Here is an 18653-nt window from a genome sequence, read left to right as displayed (position 1 = left end):
TGATATCAATTTTAATACCACTTTCCTTCATAATGTGATCCATATAGATAATGAATAAGAGAGGGAATAATGTACATTCTTGTCTCACACCAGATTTAACATTAAACCATCTTCCTCTACTTCCCTCAATTCTAACTGCTGGCTTACAATTCAAATACAGACTAAGTATTGCTTGATATAACTGTAGCGTATTGAATAGCTTCTCTCTTGGAACCTTGTCATATGCATTTTCCAGAATCTTTATTATATTCCCATGCTTTCTCGACTATTTGTCGTAAAGTGAAGATCTGATCCTGACAGTCTGTTTGGCCTGAATCCAGTTTGTTCTTCACCAAGCTTTTCTTCCACAATTCTCTCAACCGTTTCTCAAGTATACTTGCATAGATTTTGCCAGGAACACTCAGTAGGGAAATACCTCTGTAATTCTCACATTCAGTTTTATTTCCCTTTTTACATATGGGTACTATGAGAGCTCTACTCCAATCATCGGGAATTCGTCCCTCTGTCCAGGCTTTCTGAACTATGCAGTGCAGCCACTGTAAGACTCTTATACCACCATACTTCGGCATTTCTGGTCGAATATCATCTACTCTTGCTGCCTTTCCACATTTCACGCCTTTGATGGCTTTTTCTACTTCAAGTATGGATATGTATTCCTCACCGTATGCCTGTTGAGTGTTTTTTACCACTGTACTATCGCTGCTTGTTTCATTTAGCAATTTTTCAAAATAATTACTCCATACTTCAAGAATATCCTACTCATGTCATGTCACCTTTATCATCTCTAACTCCTTTTACAGCACTCCTTCCTCCATTTCTAAGCTTCTTCAACAACCTCTAGAATATCTTACCACCTTCTTGATATTTATTTTCTACGTTCTTGCCAAAGTTCTCCCATGACTTTTGTTTAGCTAGTTTTACAGTGTTTTGCTTTCTTACATTTTTTTCTGTATTCTCTAAGAGCAAAAGCTGACTTATTTGCCAGGAACTTTTGATATGATTTCTTCTTTTCCTTCACTGCCTCTTTAACTTCCTGTGTCCACCATGGAGTCCTGATTTTTCTATCCTTGCAGACAACCTCACCACATGCCTCTCTGGCTGAATCAATCAGGATTTTCTTCAAGGCTTGCCACTGAATCTCCACGGTTTGGTTCCTGTTCTCAAATACTTTCCTTTTTTCTTCAATAATCTTTGTGTATTTTAGTCTACAGTTCACACCTGAGAGCTGCTCAACTTTTATTCGCTTTAAAGCTTTCTTACATGTTATTCTTTTCAATATGAAATTCAATTTTATCCTGCACAAGACTAAATAGTGATCGTTTCCAAATTTCAAATCCTCTGTACACTCTGGTGTCATGCACCAGGGAGAAAACATCACTATCAACAATAACATAGTCAGCGAGACTTTTCTTATTCCTTACATCTTCTCTCCATGTGAATTTATGCACATTTTTCCCAAATTTTCCCAAAATATTTTTGTATGTCTGGCAATCATTTCCTACTCAGCTATTCAGATCCCCAACAAGGACCATCTTTTCCTTTTTCATTGTGTCAGTTGCTTTTTCTAAAGCAACAAAAAATTCCTCCACTTCTACCTTAGTAGAACCTTCTGTGCGACCATAGGCACAAATAAGTCTCATTGTCCAGTTCCCCATTCTCATATTTGCCCACATCACTCTACTTGAGAGAGCCTGCCATTCAAGAAGATTAGCTTTGTATTTTGTGTTGAATGCTATGGCTACTCCTTCTTTTCCTTGATTGTCATTGCCTGAATATAACATTTTGTATTTATTGCTGAGAAAGATCTCGCCAGTTTTTGTCTTTTTTGTTTCAGGCAGCCCTATTATGTCGATCTGGTACTTATGTAATTCCTCAGCTAGCTCGATTTCTTTGCCATTCAGGCTTCTTATGTTGATAGTACCGATCTTTAACTCTGGTGATGTTTTTTGTTGGGGTGTATTTTCAGATTTGTTCCAGTAGCTGACTTTTTGCTGTTCGCCCTGATTCCCTGGCGAAAACAACGGAGGGCTTGTTTAACCGGGCGACACCCCAGCCGGCATGAAATTTTGTCATGTTGTACTATCATTTTTTATTTTGGCTTAACCAATTGGTTGGCTAAATCCCAAATTGCCAGACCATTCTCGTTCATTCAGTATCCAGGTAGATACCCAACAGGGTGCACCACGAGAAGGTGAGGATTGGACATTAGTTCAGAAGCTCTGGTCGGTTCTCCGCATTCCATTAAAGGCTATGTGGAGGTCTCCTGTCAGTTATACAGTTTTGACCCTTAAGCCCCCATTAGGGTAAAAGGAGTTAGAGATGATAAAGTTGACATGAAAATGGGAAAAAAAGATATCCTTGAAGTATGGAGTTATTCAAAAAAATGCTAAATGAAACAAGCAGTGATAGCAGAGTGGTAAAAAACACTCAACAGGTATACAGTGAGGAATACATATCCATACTTGAAGTAGAAAAAGCCATCAAAGGTTTGAAATGTAGAAAGGCAGCAGGAGTAGATGATATTCGACCAGAAATGCCTTAAGTATGGTGGTATAAAAGTTTTACAGTGGCTGCACTGCATAGTTCAGAAAACCTGGACATAGGGACGAATTCCCGATGATTGGAGTAGAGCTCTCATAGTACCCATATATAAAAAAGGGAAATAAAACAATGTGCGAATTACAGAAATATTTCCCTACTGAGTGTTCCTGGCAAGATTTATGCAAGTAGAAGAATTGTGGAAGAAAAGCTTGGTGAAGAACAAGCTGGATTCAGGCCAAATAGAGGCTGTCAGGATCAGATCTTCACTTTATGACAGTTGAGAAAGCATGGGAATATAACAAAGATTCTTTTCCTTGATTGTTATTGCCTGAATATAACATTTTGTATTTATTGCTCAGAAAGATCTCACCAGTTTTTGTCTTTTTTGTTTCAGTCAGTCCTATTATGTCGATCTGGTACTTATGTAATTTCTCAGCTAGCTCTATTTTTTTGCCATTCAGGCTTCTTATGTTGATAATACTGATCTTTAACTTTGGTGATGTTGAGTTGGGGTGTACTTTCAGATTTGTTCCAGTAGCTGACTTTTCGTTGTTCGCCCTGCTTCCCTGTCAAAAACAACGGGTGCCCTTGTTTAATCGGGCGACGCCCCAGCCGGCATGAAATTTTGTCATGTTGTAATCCCAAATTGCCAGCCCATCCTCGTTCATTCAGTATCCAGGTAGATACCCAGCAGGGTGCACCACAAGAAGATGAGGATTGGACATTAGGTTAGAAGCCCTGGTCTGTTCTCCGCATTCCTTTAAAGGCTATGTGGTGGTCTCCTCTCAGTTATATAGCTTTGACCCTTAAGCATTCCGTGAGTATTTACTTTTTTTAAAAAAATTATTTCCACAGAAAGCATGTCCTTCTGTGTCACATTTCCTATATCATTTACATTTTTCATTTTTTGTTCCACACAACCAGTATTCCTCCAGCATTTTTGTTTCCAATCAATGTATGGCTGGTCATCATATGTATTATATCAATCACATATGGACAAAATAAAATCAGTCACATATGATCATCAGAATTGAGACCTTTTACTCAAAAGTTTACTAAACATAGTTTAATTTATTGATTTTTGTAACTTTCTATTTCAAATTCATTTTGAAAATGATTTATATATGTCTGCAGGTAGCATAAAATTTAAAAATAAGGTAACTATTAACGAAGAGGATGTCTTTTTTTATCACTTTTACACATGGTGGTTTCAGAGCCTTCGGTGCACTGGTACTCTGTATGTGCAAGGATTAAGGAAGAAGGAACCTATTAATACTTTTCTTGAAAGACATAGGGTTTAGTTGTTGGGAATATTTTGTGAGGAGGGCTGTTCCACAGAATAGAGGTAGACAGAATTCAAGGAAGAAGAGAAGCAGCTAGATTGGTTTTGCAGTTCTAAAAAGTTATTGGTCATCTACTGTCCATGTTTTAACAGGCAGCAGAGGAACAGTGGATGTAGTTTAATGGAGCATTATTCACAAAAATAGAAAGTAATGCAACAGAAGGCTGGAACCATATGTGAATAGAGAAATGCCAGAAGAATAGGCAGATTTTAGGAGAGGTAGAAGAAGAGGTGGAGACCAGATAGCAAACATGACATAGATTATGGAAAGAATAAGAGAATTTCAGAAGGTATTAATCTTTTTTATTGATTATAATAAAGCATACAAGAAGATTCAATTAAAAACAGTCTTTGGAGAAAGAATTCACTGTTCAATTGGAAAAGAGAGTGCAGCAGGGTCATAATCGTTGTCCAATCTTTTTAATATTTATATTATTATGTTATGAGCATGATTGACTTATATAAAGTCACAACAGGAATCAGGATTAGAAAAACATGTATAAGTGAACGTCATAAGTTACTTACATAGTTACATATCATGAGAGATTTTACTCCAGTATTCTAAGTTTGCATTGATTTCAAATTTATGTGGTGTTAGGAGTTATACCAGTAATGAAGTATTTCAAACAGAACAGGATTCCAAGTTTTGGGAGACTAAGGAGGCTGTATTTGTAATATTTGTATACTTGATGAGGCTGTAGGCAACTCAAGAAGAGTAATTTTATCTTTGTTGGAAGGTCTGCATGTTGTTAAAGATAAGCTGATAACTTAAAACAGTTTGAGACTTTTCTTACAATAAGATAGGACTTCGTTTTGAGAGTATTGAAACTTGCAAGGTTCTTCTTGATCCACTAAAGACTGTTAAGAAGATAGAGTTTAATGAATTAAATGTAACATGAAGCTTGAATGATATGACAAAAAATGTACTGTCATCATGCATATATATATCATTTGCAGGGTATACTCATAGTAAAAAGAATGAGAGGGAAATAGGATATCCCTAAAGTTAAATTACGTGTATTTGGTGATGGTCAAAAACATTTGTTTATTTGTGCTGCCATTCTTTTCAGAATGATAGAATTAAATTAAAAAGAATTGCAAAGTTATTTTACTATTTGTCATCCTTCCTTATCTCTATATCCAGAATAATTCCATGAAGTCCAGCAGCATTGAAAGCGATTCTTATTATTACATCTATTAAATCAAATGTTGATACCAAATTAGATGCAAAATCATTTAGCACCCCCCCAACACACACACACACATGGGTATATTGTGGTAGTAAACATAACATTTGTTTAGTTGATGGCAGCAATTGCTCCCTACAGTATAACCAAGAAATCATCATTGTGCGTATCATCCAAAAAATGCTGAGGAATCTATATTGCTGGCAAACTTGTATTACTTTTGAACCTGGATTGGTATTCAAGCTCATTAATAGCATAGAGTTTGTTTCTTACAGATAATAGAGTAAACACGCCTTTTCACCATCATAATATGTTATACAGTTGACCCTTGAACAACGCGAGGATGTTAGGGGCGCTGATTCCCCATATTGTTCAAAAATCCCCATGACTTTTGACTCTCCAGAAACTTAACCACTAATCTACTGTTGATTGGAAGCCTTACTGATAAATAAACAGTCGATTAACACTTATTTTGTATGTTATATGTATTATATACTGTATTCTTACAATAAAGTAAGCTATTGAAAGGAAATCCATTTATAGATAATACATTTATAGTACTATACTGTATTTATTAATACTGTAAGTTTACATCATCTATCTGTCAATACCTACATCAGTATTGTCTTATATGATACAAAACGCTGTAGATGTTTTGCATATTACTAACACTAGGCATCTAAAATGATAAAGATAATGTGAAAAAGAAATTCATATTTATTTACATGTATAACGATTCATACATTGATAACAAAGAAGCAGCAATATGATTGCTTTGTGGTAGCCTAGTGTAATCGATATGATTGCTTCACAGTAACCTAGCATATACATTAATGAATGAATAATTTTTATTTTATTCTAATTAATTAAATAAATTTAACTAATTAATGACAGTTAATTTTTAATTAAATTGAAATATATATTGAACTTTAATTGACTATGATTTATAAACATCTAATACCAACAAGTTTTGCCGATGGGGCTGTCTGGCTTCTTCAGGGCTTAAAGACATTTCGATCTTAAAGACAGACATTCTCACTAGCTTAGACATGGTATCTTTATTTACCAACATTCCAGTAGAAGTAGTTATCAGTATCCTGTACAGTCTCTTCCCTGACGATATGGCTCACCTTATAATAGTAAGAAAAAAACTCAATGTGGCTAGTACAGAGCAAATAGATATGAAGCAACGGTATGTTATTTTGAGAAACTCAAATGTAAAAAAGCTAGACTTCTAAAACCATCTAACTTTCTTAAAAAGATGTAGAAACTTTAACATTATTCCAAAGTTTTTAACATTCAAAGAACAATTCCACTCAAGAAGAGCGAAAAGAATATATGTACTAAGGCATCCCTGGCCCTACTGTGTGAAAGAATACAACATGTAGGAGTTGAACTTAACAGAATAGACCTTTCGTGCTTCCGACTTTTTGAAGTTATTTCTAATAACATAGAGAGCAACTTATGGACACTTCCAGATAAGATGATTTACAACAGTTTCAACAAAGCTTTTCTAATACCAACAAGTAGTAAAAAACTCAAATCAAAAAATTCAACACACTATATGAAAAGTATTACAACTCCAGACCGAGTCTCCCTGATGAAAAGTGATTTTTAACCTTTCGGACCATATATATTAACACAATCAGAAACTGAAATACTTCAGAAATTATTCAATTTTGCCATTGCCCCAGATCATATTCCTAAGGTCAACATCATAAATAACATAGAGAAAGCACTCTCATCCTTTCCAGAAACAATGGCAAATGATCTGAGATTAAAAAGTGCTATTATCCTTTCAACTTCAAAGCCACCTAACCTAAACATAACACCCCAAGAAAAAAGAGCTCTCTCAAACTTGAAAAAGGATAAACAAAGTAACTATCTTAAAAGCAGATAAAGGTAATGCCACAGTCATTTTAAACACTAAGGACTGCATAGCCAAGATTACAGAATTACTATCAGACCCATCAATGTATCACATATTAGAGTAGGACCCAACATGGAAAAACCAGAAGGACACTAACAACTTATTACAGAACATGACTATTTGGTCCACAGACTTGCAATGGAATCTGAAGTCACTACACCCATTGACAGAAGAAATGCTCCCACATATTTATTTCTAAACACCTCTCCGGCCTCCTAAAAGGACATATCAGAAAATTGGACACTTACATTAAGAATTTAAAGCACTTTCTTGAAAAATTGAAAACATTTCGATCTTAAAGACAGACATTATCACTAGCTTAGACATGGTATCTTTATTTACCAACATCCCAGTAGAAGTAGTTATCAGTATCCTATACAGTCTCTTCCCTGACGATATGGCTCACCTTTTTCGTCACTGCCTTAAATCTAATTATTTAAAATGGAATGAAACGATATATGTGCAACTAAATGGCTTAACTATGGGCAGTCCCCTTTCACTGCCCTGTGCAGATCTGTTCATGGAAAAGCTAGAAACAGACATCCTCTCAAAATTAGACCTAAAACCTTTAGTGGAGGTATGTAGAAGATCTCTTCATAATTTGGAGGGACACAAAAACAGCTCTTTTGGACTTTTTAACCAAAATTAATTCTTTTCATCAAAAAATACAATTCACTTTGGAACTGAAAAAAAATAATCAACTATCATTTTTGGACACCCTAATCAAGAAACTAGCAGATGGACATATCAAACTAACAGTCTACTGCAAACCAACACACACTGGATGCTACTTCATTTCAAGTCAACTCACCGTATTTCCCAGAAGCTCAGCATAATACATATGCTCAAAAATAGAGCTACGAACATCATCTCAGAAGAAAAAGAACTCTATGATGAAATTACTCATATATCAGAGACATTAATAGCTATCCAAAGAATCTAATCAACAAGATTCTTTATAGAAATCCCCCACAACAACAACAACAATAACCTATCATCACCCAATACAGTTCATCCTTAGTTATTCCTTATGCAGGTACAGTGTCTGAGAAGATTGCAAAACTTTTTAAACCTTTTAACATCGGAGTTGCGTTCAAGACTGTCCATCACGTTTAAGATCACCAAAAGACATTAATCCTTTTTTCAAACAAGTGGGGGTGTACAACACCCCATGTGATTGTGGTCTAAACTATATAGGACAGACGTTGAAAAGCCTCGAAATCCGAAAAAACAAAAGAACACTAGAGGGTCGCTATTGAATGTAATTATCTTTGAAGAAATTAGTCATTTATTATTCTTAGCATTCCTAAATTAAGCAATTAATCCTCTGCATATTTTAACAAAAGTTCTTCAAACATTTACAGCAAGACATTATTATCATAGCAGTTCACATAGATTTGTAATCTGACAAAGATAGTTATAACTGAAGTGTGAGAACAAGAAAACATTTGAAAAGCTTTAGTATATAACTTGCATTTTGCAATTTATATCTCAATTTCAGTTGCAGATTTGGTGGGGAGTGTTCTTCCCCCACCCTTAACACCTGCTGTACAGCAACCAGGTAGAATTGATGTTGTACCAGATTTTGTCCAAGTAACACAGTCTTCTAAAGAAGTAGTTCTGCCACCAAATTCAGTTACCAGTAGCATAAAGTTATCTACGTTATCTCCTTTTTCAAGGCCTTCTGCAGCACCTTCACTGTCCACAGAAAACAGCTCACATCAGATTCCAAGGTAAACTTCTATGCTTTTTTGAAATGTGTGGTATCATCATCAGGAAATTTCTTTTAGTATGTTGAAATTGTCCATAAATTTCATGTTGGAGGCTTAATGAATTGTATACAGCACTCAGAAAGGATTAAAACAGAATTTAATTCTTTCTATATTTCATCTCAGTCAATGAGACATCTTCAGGGATTACAAACAAACTAATGTAACATATATACAAATAACAAACAATACTAAGCACAACCACGTGAGTGACACTAAAATCCTATCTAGGTGGAGTGCCCTCATATTTGTTAAGATTTGGTTGATTCCTGAGAGCTGCTGCTGATTCTAAGAATAGTCTCTCTTTTTCTGAGTTGTGTATTCAATCCATTAAGCCTCCAACATGATATCCTCACAGCGCTTAAGCCTCTACTCACGATGTCTATAAATTGTACATGTTTTTGTTAAGGATTATGTACTGATTTAGTTAGCTTTGCAATTGAAACACTCACATAACATGTTGGTTTGCCTCTCTGTGCAGTCACAGCTTGTAGACACCTAGAAACAAATTCTACAAGATGTTGAACATCTTCCATGTCCACTGCAACAACTTGGCCAGTTCACGCTCATTCTATGGAGGATCAGGAGTTATCACACCCCATTCTAGCATATCCCACACATGTTCAATTGGAATACAGTCATGGGGAGTTTGGGGGGGGGGACAAGGCAATGTGCCTAATTCATTATCATGTTTCTCCAACTACTCAGTAGTTGTACGAGCCTGATGACAAGGCACGTTGTCCTGTTAAAAGATGGCACGGTGGTCAGGTTAGACCTCCTGCAAATATGGATAAAGATGATTGGCTAACAGGTCCATGTAGCATTCAGTGTTTGTGAGATGATAACCAACGGACCTAAGGCGTGCCAGGAAAAAGCTCCCCAGACCATAACACCACCTCCACCAGCCAGTTGAATCCAAACTGTGCAATCAGGAGATAGATTTCCTGCTGCACCATGCTGTGAACCCAGCCATTAGCATGGTGCAGCAGGAAACGGGACTCATCATTCCAGATGACCTTCCATCTGTTAGGGTCCATTGCTGACATTCTTGGCCTATATGAGGCATTGTTTGCAATGCCTAGCTATCATCAAGGGTTCCTTTGTTGGTCTCTGGCTGTGGAACCTCATGCAAAGCAAGGTTGGTGCATGTGGAAATGGGTTGAACTTCTCCTTGTTATATACTGGTGTGTGAGCTGTGTTACTGTTGCATGTCATTGCTGAGATACCAGTTGGTACACCCGACTCTCACCTCTAGGATCAACCATGCATGGCTGACCAATATGAGCCCTTCTTCTGGATGTCTGTTCATAATTAATCCAGTCCTGGTATACTCTTGATACCGTAGTACAAGAGTAACCAACAAGTGCAGCTGTTTCCAAAATTTCTGTATTTCCCCATTACTGGGAATGTTTACTGATTATGTACAGAGGATAAGTGTGTCCATTTATAGTAGCCACACATTACTTTGATATCATGTGGTACTTTGCTATTATGCCAAATATATAAATTCGGGTGTTCCTGATGTAAAGCTAACTCAGCGTACGTTGTCATTATATATAAAGGGTGTCCCAAAATTCACACAAAATTTAAATTTAGTGCCATTTGTGCGGTAAAGTGTTGCCAACGAGAAAAAAAAGACAGCTGATAGTTCAGGGTTATTAAAAATGGAGCGCTACACGAAAGAACGCATTTTCATTGTTGAGCAATATTTTAAAAATAATGAAGGTTTGGCAGCTACAGTTCGCAATTTTTGTACAAAATATGGTCGGAATAGTGATTTAACTTCAACTGTGAAAAGATTAATTAAAAAATCCAAGGAAACTGGATCAATTAGTGATCTTATACACTCTGGCCGTCCTTCAACAAGTCGTTCAACAGAAAACATCGAAGCATTTCGTGAGAGCATTGCTCAGAGTCCAGGAACATCAATTCGGCACCGTGGTCTTGAATTGGGCATTTCGAGAGGCTCTCTACAGTGTATTCTCATGAAAGATTTGTATCTTTATGCTTACAAAGTTCAATTGACTCAAGAACTGAAGCTTACTGACCACACACAGCGAAGAGAGTTTGTTGAATGGATTATGGAACAACAACAAGTGGATGCTTATTTTTCGAACAAAATCATTTTCAGCGATGAGGCTCATTTTCATCTTGATGGCTTCGTTAATTGACAAAATTGTCGCATTTGGGGTTCAGAAAATCCACGAGTGATTGTTGAGAAACAAATGCATCCACAACATGTCACTGTTTGGTGTGGATTTTGGGCTGGGGGCATCATCGGTCCATTCTTCTTCGAAAATGCGGCTGGTAAGGCAATAACAGTTAATGGTGCTCGCTATCGCGACATGATAATCCAGTTTTTTGTGCCTAAATTCCAAAATATGGATGTGGACGACATGTGGTTTCAACAAGACGGTGCCACATGCCATACAGCCCAAGAAACAATTCGATTACTGCATGAATCATTTCCTGGTTGTGTAATTTCCCGTTTTGGTGATTAGAATTGGCCGCCCAGATCATGTGACTTAACGGCGTTGGACTTTTTTGAAGTCTAAGGTTTATGCCAACAAGCCCACGACCACCCACGCCTTGAAGGAGGAAATTGAGCGCTGTATCAACGAAATTCAGCCACATTTATGCAAAATGGTCATGGAAAATTTCGACAAAAGAGTGCGTATGTGCCAGCAAAGCTGTGGAGGCCATTTACCCGATATGCTATTCCATGCATAACCCTATACTGTATACTTTATGAATCAATAAGAAATTACAATTTCTAATTAAAAAAAAACTGTGTTTTCTATCAAAATTACTTCTTGCATGAATTTTGGGACACCCTGTAGAAGTTTTACTACAGAGAAATGGGATGTTATAAAAATCCTTATGAATGTTACATTTTTCAGGGAGAAAACTTGTCAGTTAATAAAATATGTTGGTTCTCATTATTAACAGCAGCCATGTTTAGCATAGTTTCTGATGTTGCTTCTTTCTTCTTGCATTTGCTCTTGCTCTGATAATACTGACTATTGGAATCTGAAAAATTGAATATTCTGAATGCAAGCATGTCTGCATATTGTTGTATGTAGACATACTCCTCTAGTGAATAATTTTTAATTGTAGCTTAATGAATTCTGTTCGTTTTTGAGATCCTTCAGATTTATAGCTTTTTTTTTTTATCTCACCCATGGGAGGTTGTAAAACATATAGTACATTATTATTAGTACTGTGGATGGGGTAAGGATTAGTTAATCCAGAAACCCTACTCCTGAGAGCAAATGTGGAACTTTTCCAAGCCATTTCATCCTATAACAGGGTAGCAGTCTCATGCTGGGCAGTGAAATTCATCTGCAACCTGAAACATTCATAAACATCTGTTCCTGCAGCAGGATGTGAATCCTCATCCTGTCAGTTGAAGAGCAGGTATGCTCTCCACTTGATTAACAAGGCCAGCAGTATTAACAGAGATTGCTCACTGCATTCCTGATGCTAGTATCTTTAGTCGTTGCAGTATTTCATCATGACTATGAAACAAACTGGAAAGAAAAATTTGATATTAATGATCTGGATACATTCTAAAAGCATTAATGGGCATATAATGTCTTCAAGTTTTATTATTTTATGCTGTGCCATTACCATGCAGTAAAATGCATTTTTTGATTGGGCTATAAAAAAGGGTTGCAATGAATGATGGAGCCAAAGTGGTTAATATAATGTATATAATTTCACAGATTTTATGAAATATGGCAGAAATTCATGTCAGTATTATTAATTTTTTCTTAACATTACAATTATTTCCATATGTTTACTCTTTGTTTTGCGTGTATTCATGGAGAAAAAAAAAACACCACAAAGCAATGTTTTTTTTTAATTATTTTGTCTGATGTCGAATGTTTAATGCCACTTTATGATATAGCATTAAAAGATTCATATAGAAGATAAATATCATTACTATTTATGTTATTTATGTGATTCTTTAAATCTAATTTTACATCAGCTCATCTTCCTGTATACTTCTCCTCTTAATTATAATTCTGAGTTTAACTTATATAACCTACCACTCCCATAAGAGACCTTAAGGCCTATAGCAACTAAATGCAGCGTGTGAACTGGGGACAAGAGAAAAAGTAATCTGCTGATGATCTGCTTGAACAGCTGGAAGTTGTCCATGGGAATTACTTCATATGGGAAGGCTTTTCTTCAGAACTGAAGTGTAATGAAAGATGAATGGGAGTAGCAGGTGAGTCAGCTGTTCAGCTGTAAAAGTATGTATGGCAGCTGTTGCTCTTGTTGCTGTAGGTTCAGCAGAAATGGAGAGATAATGGGATGCTAGCTCTGCCGAACATTGCACGTGGATATATCCAGGGATCAACAAATGTGCTTGTCCATGGCAAGTAGTTGCTGACCAGATATACTGTATTTCCCCAAAATAAGACCGAGTCTTATATTATTTTTTGCTTCAAAAGATGCATTATGGCTTATTTTCAGGGGATGTCTTATTTTTTCATGTACAACAATCTACATTTATTCAAATACAGTCATGTCATCTTCTTCTGGAACATCTTCATAACCCTCAAAATCCCAAATTCCAGCCTGAATTTCTTGCGACTCCATTTCCTGTAGAACCATTGGCCCCAATCTCTCATGTCTAGCAATAGAGTTCTCCTTAAATGAGCACTTCTTATCCATGTAGCCTGCCCGTAGTGCATTTGCAACACAGCTGTCAGTGATTTTATCCCATGAATTCTTCACCTAGTCATGACCTCTTGCAAGCTAGGCTGCACAAAGTTTCCATGCTGATTTCTCTTCTTTCTATTTTCCACGTAGTCATTGATTTCCATGCGCATATGGTCCTTGAATGGCTTGTTTATTGCAATATCAAGAGTCTGGAGATAGGCAGTCATTCCTGCAGGAATCATTATTTGATCTATTCTTCTCTCTGCAAGGAAGTTCTTCATGTCTTTAGCGCGGTGAGTGCTGGCTGAATCCCGGACTAGCAGACCTCTTTGGCCACCGCGCAAAACAAATGGCAACATTAAATCGACCCACTTCCTTATAACTGCTTGTGTGCACCAATTTTTTTCGGTTTCAAGAACATAAATGCCTGAAACACATTCATTCTTATCTTTCTTGGTCTTAGTGATGATTAGAGGTGCAGCTTTCTTTCCATCCAGACAAATTGCCAAAATACAGGTAAGACGTGCACTTTCGTAACCAGTGGAGGGAATGTAGATTGACGAGGCACCCCCTTCTGATCAATTGTCGTTTGAGATCTTTGGCCCATAAACACTGCAGTTTCATCCATAGCAATCATGTTGGAGAGTTGGTATTTAGCAAAGTCGATGCCATCAACAATTACTTGAATGCAAGTGCACATTTAATAACTTTAGTATCTTCCAGCTTGAACAGTGTTGTTGATCTTCTTAGAGAAAGTTCATATCGCTGAAGGAAGCCATCCAGCTAGTGTTGTGATGCTTTGAATTCTTCTGGGGATATTTCTAACTGTTGTGCCATTGCAAGGGCAAATGCTTGAATATCAGCCCTGTGCACAACCAAAGCCTTTGCTCTCCTGTTCATTCACAGCAATTCATTCACAGATGATTTCAGCAATTCATTCACAGATGATGTCTTCCAGCTCAGGAAATAATGATTGCTGACCTGATCCACACTTGTGCTTCTTAGCATTTCCTCGTCCACCTGTTGACTGAGGTTATCGTACTCTGCTCGCCATTTTCGGACCATTCAGAGATCCAACTTCTTCTCTCTGTAGAAAGCCGTAATATTCTTGCCTCGGGAGTCCTCCACAATTCCTTTCTTGTACTTGACGGGATAGGTCTTTCTTTTTGCACTCAGCTTGTAGGGGATCAAAATATTCCCTTTAAATCTACCATTAAATCAAGTGTTAATTGAAGCCTTAAGAGACATTAGTGGTAACAAAAATGATGACAGTGAAGAATGATGGTCCACACAAAAGCGACGAAAAATTGCAGGCACCAAAATTCAGAAAACGTTTCTTTATTTCACACGAGTGCATTAAGTACGTCCATTACAACACACGATGTATTGAATTATGAAGATTCATATTAGACACAACCACATCCGTTCGTTATCAAGTGCACACGTTATTCGTGTGTTGTGTCTGTACTCTGATTGATCATTCGGCAATAAGTTTTGAGTTCATCTGTTTACATAGGCATTTGCCTCTCATCCAAAGGCACCCGTTTGGGTATTTACAAATACTACCATTTATATAAATTATAAATTAATTATAATTTATATTATAATTTATTTTAAGTATTAATGTCAATAATATTATTTATTTATATTTAATTATATATTAATAATATAATTTTATAATTCAATACGTCCGTTGTGTGCTGCAATGGACATACTAAATGCGTCCGTCTGGCTGACTATCTTAACTGTGGCTTATTTTTCGGGTAGGGCTTATATTATGAGCATCCTGAAAAATCATGCTAGGGCTTATTCTCCGAGAAATATGGTAATAGAATATTTTTTATTTAATAAAAAATAAATTTCTAAATATTTTTTAAACTTTAAGAAAATACAGAAGAATATGTGTAATATAAGGTCATTTTAGTAACAAAAATTTATCTTAAAAAAACCGTATTTTTCAAAAAAAAGCAATGGAAATTTATTATTATTATTGACTTCTTCTTTGGATGGTTATCACTCATTGGAAATGTTCTCCAAACAGTGATACTGCACAATTAATTGCTTTATGGACCTTGTATTTACTTATTGGGAAATATCATGGCCATCTGTTAGACATTTGCTGAAGTGATTCAGCGAGAAAGGAGTTGTCAATTGGAGGTTATTAGGTTGTTACTACTAGTCTGGGTTGTTGATTTGTTAGCATATTTGCCCTCTAAGCAACCAACTCCTTCTGCCTTTTCACATTTCAGGATTCTGTTGTCCTTTACCTCAAATATTGATATGTACTTCTGATTGCATTTTTCTTGATTTCATTTAATAATCTTGCAAAATAATTTCAGCTGTTTTTGTTACCTGGGTTTTTTTACCACTGTTCCATTTATTGGAGGCCTGAAGTCTCAAAAGTCATCTTGATCTCTAAGGAGAGTTAGATTACTGTTTACAGCCATTCAGCAGGATTTACATGAAAATAATAATAATAACATAAATATTCCAAACATCCAGAATATCTTCAGTTTTTATGTCACCTTCATCATTATTCTGGTTCCTTTTCCTCCATTTCTATACTTTTTACTATTTTTCAATAACCTTCAGAACATTTTGCCACCTTTGTGGTATTTACTTCTATATTCTAACAGTCCTACCATGACATTCGTATGAAACTAGAATGCATAAAAAGACAGCTTCACATGCATTCTAGGCTGAATAAATCAGTTTTTTTTTTCAGATTTGGCAGATGGATCTCCTAAGGTCCTGGCACCTTATCACATATCTTTATTATATTTACAAAACTTAAATACAAATCTTTATTCCTGAAGTTTCTTATCTATTTAACTTAAAGTAAAAAATCTAGTCTCAACAATTAATTTCTAATTGCTCCGAATACATTGACTGTTTAGACTTACTTGCTGGTTGGAACTCATTATAAAGTTTAATGAAATGAATACAGCACATATAAATATTTAAACACAAGTTTAATGATCCTGTATTCCATCTCGGTCACTGAGACATCATCAGGGAAGCAATATTATAATTGCAAAAACACACAAACTTGCACAAAACAATGAATGGAAAAAATTAGACTAAAAGCCTTTCAGTCTGAGCTCAATCAGGCTTTCAGTCTCAGACAAGAGTATACAAAAGAACATGCAGGTAGATTATTATATCTATACACAAATGCTAGGAGTATCAGGAACAAAGGGGGGTACAGTTTGTTTGCCTTAGTCAGTATGTTGAGACCCTCAGATTGTAGGCATTAGTAAGACCTGGCTATCAGAACCAGACACACTAACTGGTAATAAGTGTAAAGGGTACGGTGTTTTTAGGAAGGATTGACAGGATAGGAGAGGATGGGGGTGTGCTGCTAAATAATATTTGATGACTTGAATCCAGTTAATGTAGAGACATACGATTATAGTACTATTAACAGTATTTCATGTAGCAGTGCGTTTAAAGCAATCTGGTGTGAGGTGGAATCTAACAAGATCAATTACACAGTGGGGTATTGTTGCAGACCTGGTGGATTGGTTTCTAGTGATGAAGAAATGCATCACTGAATAGAGATGATGGGCACGAAAAGAGTAATCATAATGGGAGACTTTAATTATCCAAATATTGATTGGGTAGCAATAAAACCTCACAAGAAGAATGAAACTGAATTTATTGAGCTGTTGCGAGACAACTTCTTCAAACAGCATGCAACAGAAGGGACTCGAGGTCAAAGAGTGGTTAAGCTTATGAATGTTCCATTCAGAAAAGGTTACATGCTGAACTACAAAGCAGGAAATTGTGACCAATGAGGAGTATACCGAGTCCAGCGCAATGGTATCAGTTGCTGGATGGGAAGAATATTGGCAGTGCATGAGACATTTGAAAAAATACTTAAATGATGCAGTATCAGAATATGTCCCGAGAGTTCGAAGAATAAATAGGGTAGGGTAGGATGTGTAATCTTATCAAGGAAGAGATTCGTAAGAAAATGATGATGATGTGGAAGGAATACCGTGCCCATAAGGATGATGTCCATTATGAAAATTATAAGCAGCAGGCCAGAAAAGTCACAATTGTTGTATGGAAAGCTAAGTTTAAGTATGAAAAGAAACTGACTCTGCAAACTAAAGAAAACCCACAAGAATTCTATCAATATTCTGCAAGTAAAAGAAAGAATGAATATGAAAGAATAACTCTTCTAAATGCAGATGGTAAGAAAGTGACAGATGCAGAGGAGGTTGTTCAACTAATGTTGCCCAGTTTGCTAAAAGCTATCAACCCTGGTGTATGCAACATTGAGTTCACTGCTACCTCTTCACAGAATGAAGAAAATCAGGTATATGAAGAGAAGGTATTAGAGCTGTTGCACAACCAGAATAAGACTTCAGCAATAGGGACTGATGGAATATCAGCACGGGTGCTAAAAGAGTGTTTAACTGAACTGGCTATTCCTTTGACCAGGCTGTTTAATATGAGTCTCAGAACAGGGAAGATGCCACAGGAATGGAAAGAATGTAAGGTAGTCTTGGGTGGTGCAAAGACCATTGTATCCAACTATTGATCAATCAGTATCTCAGAAATGGTGGTGAAGATTTTGGAAAAATTGGTTAGGGATCGCATTCAGAAATGGGCTGACAGTGATTCTGATATGGTGGAGAGAGAGTGTTAAAAATGATATCAGGATTGTGGAATACTGATTATGAATACAGATTGAGAATTTGTAGACTTCAGACATTAGCAAACAGGAGAAAGAGGGCTGATATGATTGAGACTTACAAACTTCTGAAAGGATTATATGAGATTTCATTTGATGTAATTTTTCAATTAATGGAGGGTGGGGAAAGGACAAGCGGGCATCCTTGGAAGCTGAGAATGAATGCCTCTAAGAAGGGGGTGAGGGTAGTTTTTGTTTCATAGGGTGGTGCATGATTGGAATTGATTGCCATTGGATGCTGTGTGTGCAAGCAGTGTGAATGAATTCAAGAATAAGTATGATAGCTGGTGCTTGTAGCATGTGGCCTCCCCTGACTCCCTAGAGGTCTCTCTTAATATTTTTTTTTTTTTTTCCCACTTAGCATTTTGTGCAGTTTAAATGTTTTTATGCTGACAATATCTCAGTCTGAGATGGAAAATAGGATCATTAAACTTGTGTTTAAATATTTTAATGTGCTATAATTGGATCATTTTAATGACAAAATTAAACAAAGCAAAATTATGAAGTTCCT

General features: G+C 36.3%; 1 protein-coding gene across 1 annotated transcript in view; it reads left to right on the top strand.

Annotated features, from left to right (window-relative positions):
- LOC150110362 (uncharacterized) overlaps positions 1-18653 on the top strand; it is a 259624-nt gene that overhangs the window by 232306 nt on the left and 8665 nt on the right. The window contains exon 13 of the mRNA XM_090399055.1: positions 8502-8733. Coding sequence (XP_090255181.1) covers positions 8502-8733 — 232 coding nt within the window. The remainder of the gene's footprint in view (positions 1-8501; positions 8734-18653) is intronic.

The sequence above is a fragment of the Typopeltis vanoorti genome, chromosome 1 (assembly GCF_054136105.1).
Source record: "Typopeltis vanoorti isolate ZY-2024b chromosome 1, IOZ_Tvanoo_1.0, whole genome shotgun sequence".
NCBI lineage: Eukaryota > Metazoa > Arthropoda > Arachnida > Uropygi > Thelyphonidae > Typopeltis > Typopeltis vanoorti.
The sequence above is the reverse complement of the archived record's forward strand: the minus strand, read 5'-3'. Positions and strand labels throughout refer to the sequence as shown.